The sequence below is a fragment of the Galeopterus variegatus genome, unplaced genomic scaffold (genome assembly GCF_000696425.1).
Source record: "Galeopterus variegatus unplaced genomic scaffold, G_variegatus-3.0.2 Scaffold2, whole genome shotgun sequence".
Classification (NCBI taxonomy): domain Eukaryota; kingdom Metazoa; phylum Chordata; class Mammalia; order Dermoptera; family Cynocephalidae; genus Galeopterus; species Galeopterus variegatus.
The window spans coordinates 1,151,927-1,165,462 of NW_007726113.1; the positions used below are offsets into that span (position 1 = coordinate 1,151,927).

A 13,536-nucleotide genomic window follows, 5' to 3' on the forward strand; every position below is an offset into this window, starting at 1 on the left:
TTTCACCCCCCCCCCCCCCCCCACACACACACACTTTCTTTTCTCTTCTCTCTAGTTAAACTTCCAATTCTGCCTGGGCATTCCTGTTCCACATTTTTACCTGGCCAACTCTTCCTCATGTATGTAAAGTTCTCCTGGGAGAGCACTTCCTCTGTTAAGGTTTCTCTGATTCCCAGGAAGAATTTATTATTCTCTCCTCTCTTTTCACTTAGCCTTTGTGAATTATTATTTTTCTTATCCTTTGTACTGTGTAACTTCCTGAATCCATGTAACAGTGGTCTGGAACCATCTGTGAAGCCCAGGAAATGGAAGAAGTAAAAAGAATTCTTTATAAACTGCAACAAGTGACAAAATGTGACAGGACTCCCAGCCTTACTGGCTGGCATTGAACATCGATTTGTGTAATGTTCCAGCGTGGATGTTACTTACAGCTTATTCATCAGTGAGTCCACACATGTCGCATTTGTGCCAATTTTTCTTTCATCATGCCGAAAAGATGAGTGTTGGGTGAAACCATTTGTACTTACAGGTGCACATACTTCCTCTCTAAATGAAATGATTTCCTAGTCTGGAATTTGCTAGGTCTTAAGGATTCTGGTTTAAAAATAGACCTATAATTTTTTATTTATGTTTCTGTTTTCTCCACTATACCAAGTGCTTGATGATAAAACTTACAACTTGATTCTTCATATTCCTGTCTGTTAGCAGGAGCAAACTTCATACATATTAGGGATACAGTTCAGTAATATTTGTAGAACTAGTATATAAATGACACTGACTTATAGGTGACAAGCTTAACTTTCCATGAAGTTATTTGTATTATCAGAAAAAAAAAAGGCTGAAAGAACAAATGTCTCCAACTGGAGAACATAATAGAGGATCTCCTGGTATCCCCGACTTCTCAAAATGATAAGTATTATTTAAATAGCTTGTAGCAGCTGCATGTAGCTTGAGCCCTTTCCTTGTAAACATCTGCACACCCACCCACAGGGATCAACAGTAATAGTGTGTCCTCTTCAACAGAGGATCTGTTGTTCTTCTGAATATTCAAGACTGATATATGGTAGGATGTACTCTTGTCTGACATGTTGGAAAGCACCAATGTTCTAGAACCTGGAAAACCTGCTATGTTATAGGAATGCATCAGTGAATCAGTAGCTTTACTGATCTGTCACCTCTATTCCAGAATTTCTTTCTGGAGTATTGTAGGTTAGAAATACGTTAGAGTCTCAACTTTAGGGTATAAATTTGCCCGTCATTTACAGTAGCTTTGCTGCTTTCATGACATGATCTTCTCATTTAGCGGCTAAAGGCACATTCCTCTAGAGACTAAAGCCAACTTCTAGACGAATTACTGAGATACAGAACTGTTTCAACTAAATTATCATGAAAAATAAAATTTAACTGTGGTGATATTTTCAGTCAAAGGCAGTTGCTTTGGCATTGACAGTGAAAACTTATTTTCACAAGAGGATTCAGCCTAACTCCAGCAGGATTCCTGGGCTGTCATGTAAAAGATTAATGATATGTAGCTTCTAAGGTGATGAGGATCAGTATGTAACATTCATCAGAGAGCTAATGGCAATATATTTTTTTAAGTGACCATACATTAATGTGCAGATAAATAAAAATAAATCATGTCTACATTATGCTTGAAACTTAGTCTAGTGAATGATAAGAGATAGCATAGATATTGAGATTTTAATTTATATTTTCCAGAGCAGAACTTCTGAAAGGGTTACTGAATTGTGATAGTTAATAGATAATTCCTCCAGAGTATCAAGTTGTTTCTTAAAATTTGGTGGACTTTTATACTCTTTTAAAAATATATTTTGTAAATATTCCTGTGATTCTTTAGAATATCTGTAGTACGTATATATAAATCAATAAACAGCGATTGCTTTCCTTTCTTTTGTTTTGAGGTTTTTTAATGCACATTAGTGTATAGGTCAGGTATCTAACTGAGATGTTTAATATGTTAAATATCTTCCTTTTATCTCTTAAATTAGTTTCTTATAAATGAGATTATATGTATGGGGTACTTCAAAAGGTTCATGGAAAAACAGAATTGTGGGGCCAGCCTGTGGCTCACTCGGGAGAGTGCGGTGCTGATAACACCAAGGCCACAGGTTCAGATCCCATATAGGGATGGCCGGTTTGCTCACTGGGTGAGCGTGGTGCTGACAACACCAAGTCAAGGGTTAAGATCCCCTTACCGGTCATCTTTTTAAAAAAAAAAAAAATAGAATTGAAAGATAATACGAATCTTTCCAGAAAGTTCATGGAAAAATAGAATTGAAAGGTAATATGAATCTTTCCAAGAACTTTTTGAAGTACCTGTGTATATACATGTATAATTTAATGATAGCAAATTATTGAAAATATTGAGCTCATCAAATAAAGATCAGTGACTTCAATATATAAAAAATTTTGCTATAAATATATAAAAAATAACTTTTAAAAATGTGGCTAAGATGCAGTTAGCTTGGATAGATGAAGCAGAAAGTTAAGTGACTTTTAAAATTGAATTTGTATGTGGTTTATCTAAATTACCTGAGTGTGTTAGTTCTCCTTTTGTCTCACTTCTTTAACTGAAGATTACTGCTGCTCAACTCTGGGCTTAGACTGTAACCAACTCTCTTCGGCTAGATTCCTCACCATCAAAAGAATTTCTTGCACATTTGGGTCTGGGTCCAGCTTCAACTGCAGGGGTTGGATGGACATGTGAGAAACTAGAGCTCATACCTGGCCAGGGAGCCTAAGCCCTCAACAAGGCACTCACCACAATCTACCTGGGTGGATTATCAGTGGTTTTCAATTTTTTAAAAAAAATTGTTTTATGTCTACACAGGAGCACTATAATATCAGTCCATCCATCCTCATGATATATGTGTATGTGCCAAACAGGATTCAGGTGAGATAAGAGTAGGATTGGTGCAAAGCTATGTAATTACAAGTCACAGTTTTTTGAAGTGGTAATCTGACCCGTAGTAGACCAGTCCCAAGTCAGAAGAGAAGTACTATGATAAGACACAGGAGAGCTGATCTCTGAAACACCGCTTGCACAGCCCTAAATTTAATATTAAGACTTCTATAAGGATTCTTTCCATAAAAGATCCTATAAATGGCTCATACCTCACAGACACTACAAAATGACCATTTACTTTCAAATTTGATATTCCCAGGGTGAGAACACCTCAGCTGCTTCAGTGACTGTCCTTGGGGATTACCAAGGGACACTGGGGTTATGATAGACATATCTTGGTGAGCGGGGGATAATGAGAACTGAGTTTCTCATGGAACTCTGTCAAATCTAGATGGAGCCGTTGTTAACCTATTTGGTGTTTCTGTGCCATTAGAAAAGGTTCCTTATATGGCACTTTGCTTAGAGAGCAGAATAGAGCTGGATTACAACCCTCCCTTATAGAACACAAATTGCACAACTCTTGTCTGGTGGCTCTGAATGGGGAAAAATGCTGTCATTTCTTCTTGCATTTTATGAATAGGCAAAATAATGGCACAGAAAAATTTGGGGCTGACCTGACCTCACAGAGTTAGCTAATATCAAATCAGGATGTTTAGTCTGCTTCATTTTCTACTTGACCGTGCTGCCTAAAAGTGAAAAAAGAAAGTGAAACAATGATCAATTTTAACAACTGGCTGATGTAGAATGTTTATTAGCATTCCAGATTATGGTATGGATAATTTTCTAAAGCCTTCTAGAACCCATAAAGGGCTAAGAAGTATTATTTGTTTTAGTGTTCTTTGGATTATACCCTGTACTTTTTCATTGTCGTGGTCATTATCATTGTTATCATCAAACATTTTGTTCTGTTTTGTTTTTGTCTTATTCTTATTTTTTTCTTGTGGTAAAATACATATAATATAAAATTTACCATCTTAACTGTTTTTAAGTGTACAGCTCAATGGCATTAAGTACATTCACATTGTTGTGCAGCCATCTCCACCATCCTTCTCTAGGACTATTTTCATCTTACAAAACTGAAAATCTATACATGTTAAATGATAATTCTCTATTCCCTACTCTCCCCAACCCGTGGCAATTGCTGTTCTACTTTCTGACTTTATGATTTTGATTATTCTAGGTAACTCATATAAGTGTAATCATATAATATTTGATTTTTGTGTGGGTGTGTGATTGGTCTATTTCACTTAACATAATGTCCTCAAGGTTGACCCATGTTGTAGTGTGTGTCAGAATTTGCTTTCTTTTTTAAGGCTAACTAATATTCCATTGTATGTATGTGCCACATTTTGCTTATCCATTCATCTGTCAATGGACATGTGGATTGTTTTAGCTAATGTAAATAGTGCTGCTCTGAACACAGAGTACATATCCCTTTAAGAGCCTGCTTTCAGTTCTTTTAGGTATATACCAAGGAGTGGAGTTACTGGATCATATAGTAATTCTATTTTTAGTTTTTTGAGGAATCATCATACTGTTTTCTACAAATGATGAAACATTTTACATTCCCCCCATCAGTGCACAAGAGTTCCAATTTGTCCACATCCTGACCAACACTTTTTCTGTTTCATTAATAGTAGCCATCCTAATGGGTGTGGTTTTGATTTGTATCAAACATTTTGTTTAAATGCATAGCACTACTACAGTCTATTACTTGCCTTCAGGAAGCATTCATTTTGATAGGCACACCTTTGTAAAACATCATCTGAGAATTTAGTCAGACACTAATTAAGGCATCTTTTTAAACCCTACACAGAAAATATATAATAAGCTCAATGGCTGATTTGCTCTCTTGAGAAGGTCTGTCATATTATAGAACAAAAACAACACATCCCATTTCTGCTTTAGCTTTATTCCATGTACTCTTAATTGCAGTTAGTAGTCCTGTTTTCATGCATGCTTTTTCTTGCTCATAGAATAGGACAAACGATTTTAAAAATATGAATGTTTGATAGTGGTTCATATCTTTCACACATGTTTGTGAAAGGTAGATGAAATGAGAAGGGAATCGTGAAGAGGAGTTGGCATGAGTTTTAGAGCTGAGGAAGGATACAGAAATGATAAGGGATAAATTAGAGTGAGATGAGAGAAGGTGAAATCCAGAATGATATTAAAGGGATGGATTCAGGAATCAGAAATCAGGCAGAAAAACAGGATAAAATAAGTTCTCCTTTGAAAGATTTAGGGCCTTACCATCCCACCCCATATCCGTACTCCATTTAATGATCACAGGCTGGACAGTGCCCAGAAGTACACTGTCCTGCTTCTGATATCCCACAGTGTGCCTCCCCTAGCACAATGCCTCTCTTCTTTGGACCTGAATCAGGTTTTGAATGGAGCAATTCCAATGGACTGTCTCTTAGTTTTATCATCTTCATTGTAATTATTAGTAAGACTCAGCAGATCTATCCACATCAGGATCAGTAGAAATTCTTTGGACCTTCTATTCGAGCAATTCTCAGCCTTTTTTGACTTCCAACATTCAATCTGGAATCTATTGAGAAAATCATTTGTGGACACACTCAGATAATCCACTACTTCAGAGATGTCATCAAACACTAGATATTAAGTTAGAAACTACCTTACATTAAGAATTGATCTTTGCTAAATAAGTAACTAGCAATGAAGGCAGAATTGTGATTTGAATCCCTTCATGCCCACTTTGTGTCAACTGCCCTGTGCCTGCTCTTGCAGCCTTATCAATACAGGCTGACCCTTCTGATTCTGCCTCTGGCACCACCTGGCTCATATTGAAACTCTGATCATTCACTGTGAACTTCATAAGTTCCTAAACTTGAAAAGAGGAATAATTTCCAATAGAAACTGGACATATATATATATAAGAGAAATATAGATTCAGTTCTTCAAAAAAATGAAATACAAACATATCTGGTTATCTTTCCCGCATTATAAAGCACCATGCTTTTTTCCCCTTCTCAATCTCTAATCCTAACATGTGGTTTACAATGAATTCAACAAGTACTTTCTGCATTTGCGATCAGACTTGATTCATTCATAGACAAACTCTGTCTTGTGGGAAAGTTACCACAAAATCCAAAACTGAAATACATGATTTCTATGGAAAAACTGGCTGAGAGATCCTTACTGTCTATCAAAATGTAGTGGTAAGTGATACGATGATGGGAATATAAACGTTATGACATTGACATGTGATCATCCAACACATCTGGCTCTCTGGAATCATTTACTCAACATGCACTTAGTGAACACCTTCTATGTCACAGACACTCAACTCAGCACTGGCTATTTCATAGTGAAAAAACAGGAACAGATTCTGCCCTCTCCGAGTTACCACACTAGTGGAGAGACAAACATTAAACAAATGAGTACCTAAGCAAATACATAATCATAAGGGTCATAAGTGTTGTGAAGACTAACTCGGGGTTCTATGGCATGAGATAACCGTGGTGGGTTGGGGTCTGGGGTCTGAGGATATAAAATTTAAGCCAAGTTTTGAAGGTTAACAAGGATTTCACCAATACTAGAGGTAAACAAGTTAGAAATGTCCTGGAAGAGAGATAAACATGTAAAAAGGCCCTGGGGCAGGAAGGAGCTTATGCACTTGAGGAACTGGAGGAAGGACATCACGACTACAGCAAGACAGAGAGGGCACCAGTGGAGTCAGGACATAGGTGGACACGTGAGTTCATATAAGAAATTTGCCCAGAAAGTCAGTGGACAGCTATTGAAGAGCTTCATATGACAAAATACGATGTACATTTAAAGCTGCTATGTGGAGAATTGACAGCAGGGGGACAAAAGAAGAGACAAGGGGCCAATTAGGAAGCTATTGCAGTGGTGCAGGTGACAGCAGTGACTTAGGCTGGTGACATTGTAGTGGAAATAGAAAGAAGTGTTGATTCAAGTTCCATTTTAGTGATAAAATCAGCAGGATTTAGTTAGTGATCAGTAGATAAATCACATGAAAGGTGGTTAGGCCTCTTCAGCCTCAGATTCTACTGCAAACACAGGTCATACCATAAAAACATGAACTAATACTTATAGTTTCATTCACCCATTTAATTAATTAATCATTTATTCTCTCAGCAAACACTGATTAAACTTTTTCTGTGTGCCACTGTGTAGAGTTCAAAAGATCCAACATTCTGTCATTCATGTGCTCTGCCTAACAGACCCTCCTGCCAGTGGTTGGCCTGACATACTCTGTATCTTCACAATATGGTGCTAAGGAGACCCACATTTTCCATTGTAGACTATGTTCCCTTAGCCAAGGGGTTCTCTTCAGAGGTCCCTAGGGACGCTGTTGGGGTGACTCGGAATGGGTGGGCTTGGCACGCTTGTTGCCACACTGGCAATGTGGTGCTGCTGGTACCTAGGATGGGGCGTGGTGAACACAGTCTTGCCATGCATAGTGAGCCCTGATCAGCCTCATGCTGATCAGTGACTACTCTCAGCCCTTACCAGCGGACTGTCTGACTTTAATCAGAGAATTAAAGGGCACAGAAGTGGAAACACTCTTATGTCAATATTCTTCCCCATCTTTCTGCATGATCCTTTGGGCTATCCAAAGACCCTTGACTTACCCTTCTTTTCTCCAAATTGTGCCCAAGGAGCAAGCTATTAAGGCAACACAGACGAGGAAAAATAAGCCCTTTCTCTTTCTTCTGCTGTGTGTTCTTGGAGACACTCCTTAATCTCCTTTACTTCACTTTCCTCATTTGTAAAGTGGAAATAGAACTAGTATCTTCTTCATAGGGTTGTTGTGTTACAACCTATAGCGCACTTAAAACAGGGCTTGAGGTTGGCACATTGTCTTGGTCCATATGGGCTGCTATAACAGAATACTGTAGACTGCATATTTGTTTCTCACAGTTCTGGAGGCTGAAAGTCTGAGATCAGGGTGCCAGCATGGAGTGATTTTGGAAAGGGCTCTTTTCTGGGTTGCAGACTGTCAACCTCTCACTGTATCCTTACATGGAGGAAAGAGGGCAGAGAGCTCTCAAAGGTCCCTTTTGGAGGGCACTAAACTCATTCATGAAGGCTCCACCTCATGACCTAATTACTTCCCAAAGGCCCCACCTCCTAGTATCATCACTTTGGGAGTTAGGATTTTGACACATGAATTTGGAGGGGAGGACACAAATACACAGTCCATTACACCCATGGCAAGCACCCAATGAATTCTTACTCTTATTGTTCAACAATATAGAAAGCAGCATGCTGGACACCATGAGGTGACACGGGTGAGTGTGTCACCATCATAATTTCTGCCTTCATCACTAAATGAAGACATACCAGTCACCCAAATGCAAGGAAGCATATGATATGTTTTTTGTCAGACAAACAGACAAAAATCTGATTGTGGCAATTCTTTGCTTAACTTCTTGATGGACCCTGGCTGCCTCTGCTCAGAGTCTTGGATTACAGATCTGGCTGTCTCAGCTCATTGGATTTGTACTTCAGCTTTACATTTATTTCCCAGGAAGAATTATTCCTTTTTCCAAGGAAGCTTCTTGGTCTTGCCTTGGCAAGTTCACATCCTCACTATGTGTTAGCTGGGCCTGCATTAGTCCATTTCTATTGCTTATAACATAAATGCCCGAAACTGGGTAATTTGTAAAGAAACAATATTTATTGCTTACACTTTTGTAGGCTGGAAAGTCCACAGTCCAGGGAACACATCAGGTGAGGTGACTTTACAGCAATGCTTAGTGTCACATTGCAAGAATGGCAGAGCAGAGAGAGAGTTTCTCATGTGCTCTCCTTTTAAAGCCATCAGAACCACGTTCACAACCACCATTAAACCATCAAATGTATTAATCCGTTCACTATGGCATGGTCCTCACACTCTGATCACCTCTTGAAGGCCCCACCTTTCAATTATCACTGTAGAATTTCCCACCCTCGACTATTACAGTGGGGATGATGCTTCAGTGAGTTTGGGAGGACATTCAATCCCCAGCAGGCCCTGCTGTTGCTTCCTGTTTTCCAACTTGGCTCCAGCCTGAGGCTCTGGCTCTAATCTCCAAGTCAATGCTAGTTCTTGAATTATGTGGCCCCATTTTATCTTCCAAAGCCCAGTCTTGAACTCTACCTGCTGCTTAGTGTCATAGTCAAAGCTATGTTACTCATGAAATTGTACAAATGTTTTAATCAAGATGAAACTACTCTTGGCCATTTCTGATATAACTTAAAAATATATAGACTAGAAACAACAGAACAATTCATTCTATAAGGTAACACAGTGTGAATCAAAATCCTAACAATAACAGAAATATTTATCTTAATATGTGGAGTCTCATCTTTTTATGGTTCTAGAATTATATTTTTCCCTGTAAGCCCTAGTGCTCTAGAGATTCATTAATGGTAATTAATGCTTCATATCTATAATTGGTGTGCTTCATATCTAGCAGAACTCTGACACCAGTTTATTTACAAAATCTCTAATTAGTTAATGTAACAGTTCATTCATGAGACTGATTTAATTTGTGTCATCGTATGAAATTTCGCATAGCGCACTAAAAATTTTCAAAAATCTGTAGTAACTACTGCTTAATTTTGTGCTCCATTAAACAATAATGTGACTACAGAAATGTGTTAAACTTAGAATATTTAATAGTTTCTCTTTAAGGCGGCAAATACTATTATGACTCCCATTTTTTCTTTCTCAGACATTTATCACACACATAGCAAAAATGATAAAATGTTTGCATTTGCATAAGGATATTTTTAAATAACAGAAAGAATGACTGCTGGAAGATGAGAGAGTGCTTTCACAAACAGTTAGCTACATGATCCAAAACTCAACGTAAAACCTACGCCCTTCAAATTTATTTAAAGCTATTATATTTCACAAAAAATTACCAGAATGTTAGTCCCCCTGACTATTTAATATTCTTCTTTAAATACTACCCCTTAAGAAATAAATTACCATGTATAACTAAACTTTGTCTTAGTGTGTGTGAATTTTTTTTTTTTTCCTTTTTAAGCTCATGTAAAGTCAAGACTTATAGTAAATGAAATGAATAGTATTATCTTCTGATTGGGTTAATTCATTTAGTCATTACTTCAGCGGTCATTAATTGAACAAATATTCTGTGTTAATGTTGGGTTAGGTAATAACAAAGATCAGTAAGTCAAGATCCCAGTGATCCAGGATTTGATCCAGGATCTGACAATTCTCATGGGGCAAACAATATGTTTAAGGAACTACTATAAGCAGCAGCAATATTATTAGTGACAATAGACTTCTAAATAAATATTTATTAAACACTTTAGCAATCAAGAATTGTTTGTAGTATATACAGGTTTTCTAGGTACTTATGCAAAGACAAATATGAATATATGTCATATCTACATTAGTCACGTTCAAAGGAAGAAATCCTACAAAACTGTTATCATTATAAGGACAATAATGTAATTGTTAGAAGTACTTTCTATTTAATTATTTTGTATTATAATTTATCTAGGGCACATTGTATGATTGCATTATCATTATTATAAATTTTAATTGGAAAAAAAGAGCTATGCTGTTAATTAAAATTACATGTACATGTAGCCTTGGTTTTCAAAACAAGCTCATACGAAGCTTTATAGGATAATTTTAGGTACAGATTTTATATGTAAAAATAATAGGACTGGAAATAATTGCTCTGACAGTAAAGGACTTACAGTATCCAAAATGCAGTGGAGGTGGAGGGGGGGAGTTGCGTAAACATTCAGACAAATTTACAGTTTTTAGTATCCCATTTTTTCTTTAGCAAAGGAGAATAGAGAAAAGAATAATAACTAGTGATCTCTGGAATGTGCTATCATTTGATACTGTTTCAGAACTTAATTAACAAAAAGGCAAACAAGAGAACAAAAGCTATCTTAGAACCATTTTATCTCACATTTTTAATGTTCATATACCAAGCTTGATGCTTTTCCAAGTGAGTCATGCCTTCTAAGCTTCTGGAAAGACTGGCAATGCAATTATTGGAAAGGCTGCACTGTGTAATGGTTGAGAGCACGGGCTGTGGAGTGGAAGGCCCACTTGTGCCACTTAAGGCTGTATAGTCTTGGACAAGTTACTTAACTTCTCTGGGCCTCCATTTTCTCATATGTTACCTGAGCTAATGGTAAAACACATCTCAGAGAATAACTGTGAGGATTTATGAGTTAATATAATTCTTAGTGTACTGTGCACCACATTGTAAGCACTATGTTAGCTATGAGAAGGTGAAACCCAAAGCTGAAGTTTCCTTTTTTTTTTTCCTTTTTGTCTTTTTTTGTGACTGGCAACGGGATCGCAACCCTCGGTGTCACGCCCACACTGCGCTCAACCAGTGAGCGGACCGGTCTCTATATGGGATCTGAACCCTCAGCAGGAGCGCTGCTGCACTCCCAAGCGCCGCACTCTACCGAGTGCGCCACCGGGCTGGCCCTGAAGTTTCCTTTTAAAATCAAGTCAGATCACAGTAAAGGAAGAAATGGCTGATAAATATATGAGAAAATGGTCCACCTCACTAATAATCAAGAAATTCATATTAACATGAGATAGTTTTTTATTACAATTAGATGGGTGTTTTTTGATAATAACTATTGATATTATACTATTGATAATAACTATTATTGCAATGATTTGGGCCTGTGGTGCCTTCATAATGTTGGGGGTACAACCATTTTTGAAGGCAGTTTGCCCTGTCTTCTCAACAAAAATTTCAATGTGGGTACTCTTTGACCCAGAAATTTTACTTGTAAGAGTTTCTCTTCTAGAAATACCCTCGAATATACAAATATATGTGTGTGCACACATGCCCATATACACTTGCATATCTCTATTCATTGCTGTGTTATTTTAAATAGGAAAAAATACTTCTGATATGAAACAGTGAACATGATGTAATGTAAAATGAAAAGTGCAGTTAGCTTAATTTATATAGTGTATGATCCCACATTTGTGAGAAAAGTGTCTATTTCTGTGTGTGTATTTGCAAGGGGAGAATGTATATGCTTAAAGATGCGCACAACAAAATTGAAAGGATACACAGAGAGATACAGGCTGTAAACTCAACAGCCATGATGTGTGTCATTTCTTTTTGTTCAGAAAATGTTCCTGAACTGTGCCATACATTTTATCAGACCTCAATTAATATTTGGAGAATTGAAATGAAGACTTTCGTAGAAATCATTTTCTGTAAAAGATATTGCTGAATATATTTATGGCATACAGAACATTCTGACCTCAGGATCCACTGATTTTAAAAAAAATAGGAAAGATGGAAATGTTCAGATTAATAAAGATTTGGCTATTATGAAAACTGTTATGTCTCATGAGGTTTTAAAACATTTTATGTTTTGATGATTTGAAAATAATCTAAGAAAAAAGTTCTATGTGAACACTAGTGCAAACCTATTGACATCTAATTTTTCTTCTTTTTAATGTGATTATCTTGTTTGTCTTCATAGAGTTACTGGAGGTGAACTGTTTGAAGACATAGTGGCAAGAGAATATTACAGCGAAGCCGATGCCAGGTAAGTGACTTGCCCTGGGCAAGATACAAGACTAAACATACAAATGACACCTTTTCAATATATTTCTTTGCAAATGCATCATGACACTTAGTATTTATGAGAATCTCATAATACCATCTTGAATGACTTCTCATGATGAGTCCTTCTTAATTGACATTTCTCTCTTTTAAGGATCTCTAGGAAGATTCTTAAAAAAAAATTTACAAATCTCATCTAAACTTTATGTACATCTATCATCTATAGTTAGAATGCCTATTTTATTTTAAAAGAAAAAGAAAAGAAAAGAAAAACAAGCAACCTACCCCACCCCCACCCACCTGCCTAATTGGAATGATATCTGCTAAAGAAATATACATTTTTTTTACCAAAGATCAGAGATCAAAGTTTGAAATCTTCTAGTCTCTAGATAGATACTGGGCTGCCCGGAGGTAGCCTCTAACCAAATGTGGCTATTTCAGTTTCAATTTAAATTAATAAAAATTAAGTAAAATTAAAAATTCAGTTTTCATTTGGGCTAGCCAAATTCCAAGTGCTTACAGCCAGAAGTGGCTAGTGGGTACCAATAGGACCAAGCAGATGGAGAGCATTTCCATTATCACAGAAAGTTCCACTGAACAGCACACGTCTAGACAAAAAATGGAAACAGACTTTTAAAAAGCCTCAGTGGTCTCCTTAAAGCCTTATTCCTAGCTATTTAACTCTTCGAAAATTTCATTAAAACCCTTGGAACTCTGACCTGAACAATATTTATTTAGGTATTTCAGAGGGTTCAAAAGGAATTTCCCAAACTTGTTAACTGGCAAAATCTTTACAGAAGTTTTAAAAAGACTATGATTTTGACTAATTTGAAACTTCCTAGGCTACCGAGAAGCAACATTTTTGGAATGAAGTAACATTAATGCACTCGCTTGGACATTACTTAGACTGTATGGTGTTAATTTTCCCTGGTATTCCATATATATATATTCTGTAGTTGTCACTTATACAGTTACTCCACAAAGGTCATGGAAGGATTCGTATTATCTTTCATTTCTATTTTTCCATGCTAGGAC

General features: G+C 36.9%; 1 protein-coding gene across 9 annotated transcripts in view; it reads left to right on the forward strand.

Annotated features, from left to right (window-relative positions):
• Positions 1-13,536, forward strand: part of CAMK2D (calcium/calmodulin-dependent protein kinase II delta) — a 291,524-nt gene that overhangs the window by 186,872 nt on the left and 91,116 nt on the right. For all 9 annotated transcript variants that reach the window (XM_008565789.1, XM_008565923.1, XM_008566073.1 and 6 more), the window contains exon 5: positions 12,419-12,484. In XM_008565789.1, the coding sequence (XP_008564011.1) occupies positions 12,419-12,484 (66 nt within the window). The remainder of the gene's footprint in view (positions 1-12,418; positions 12,485-13,536) is intronic.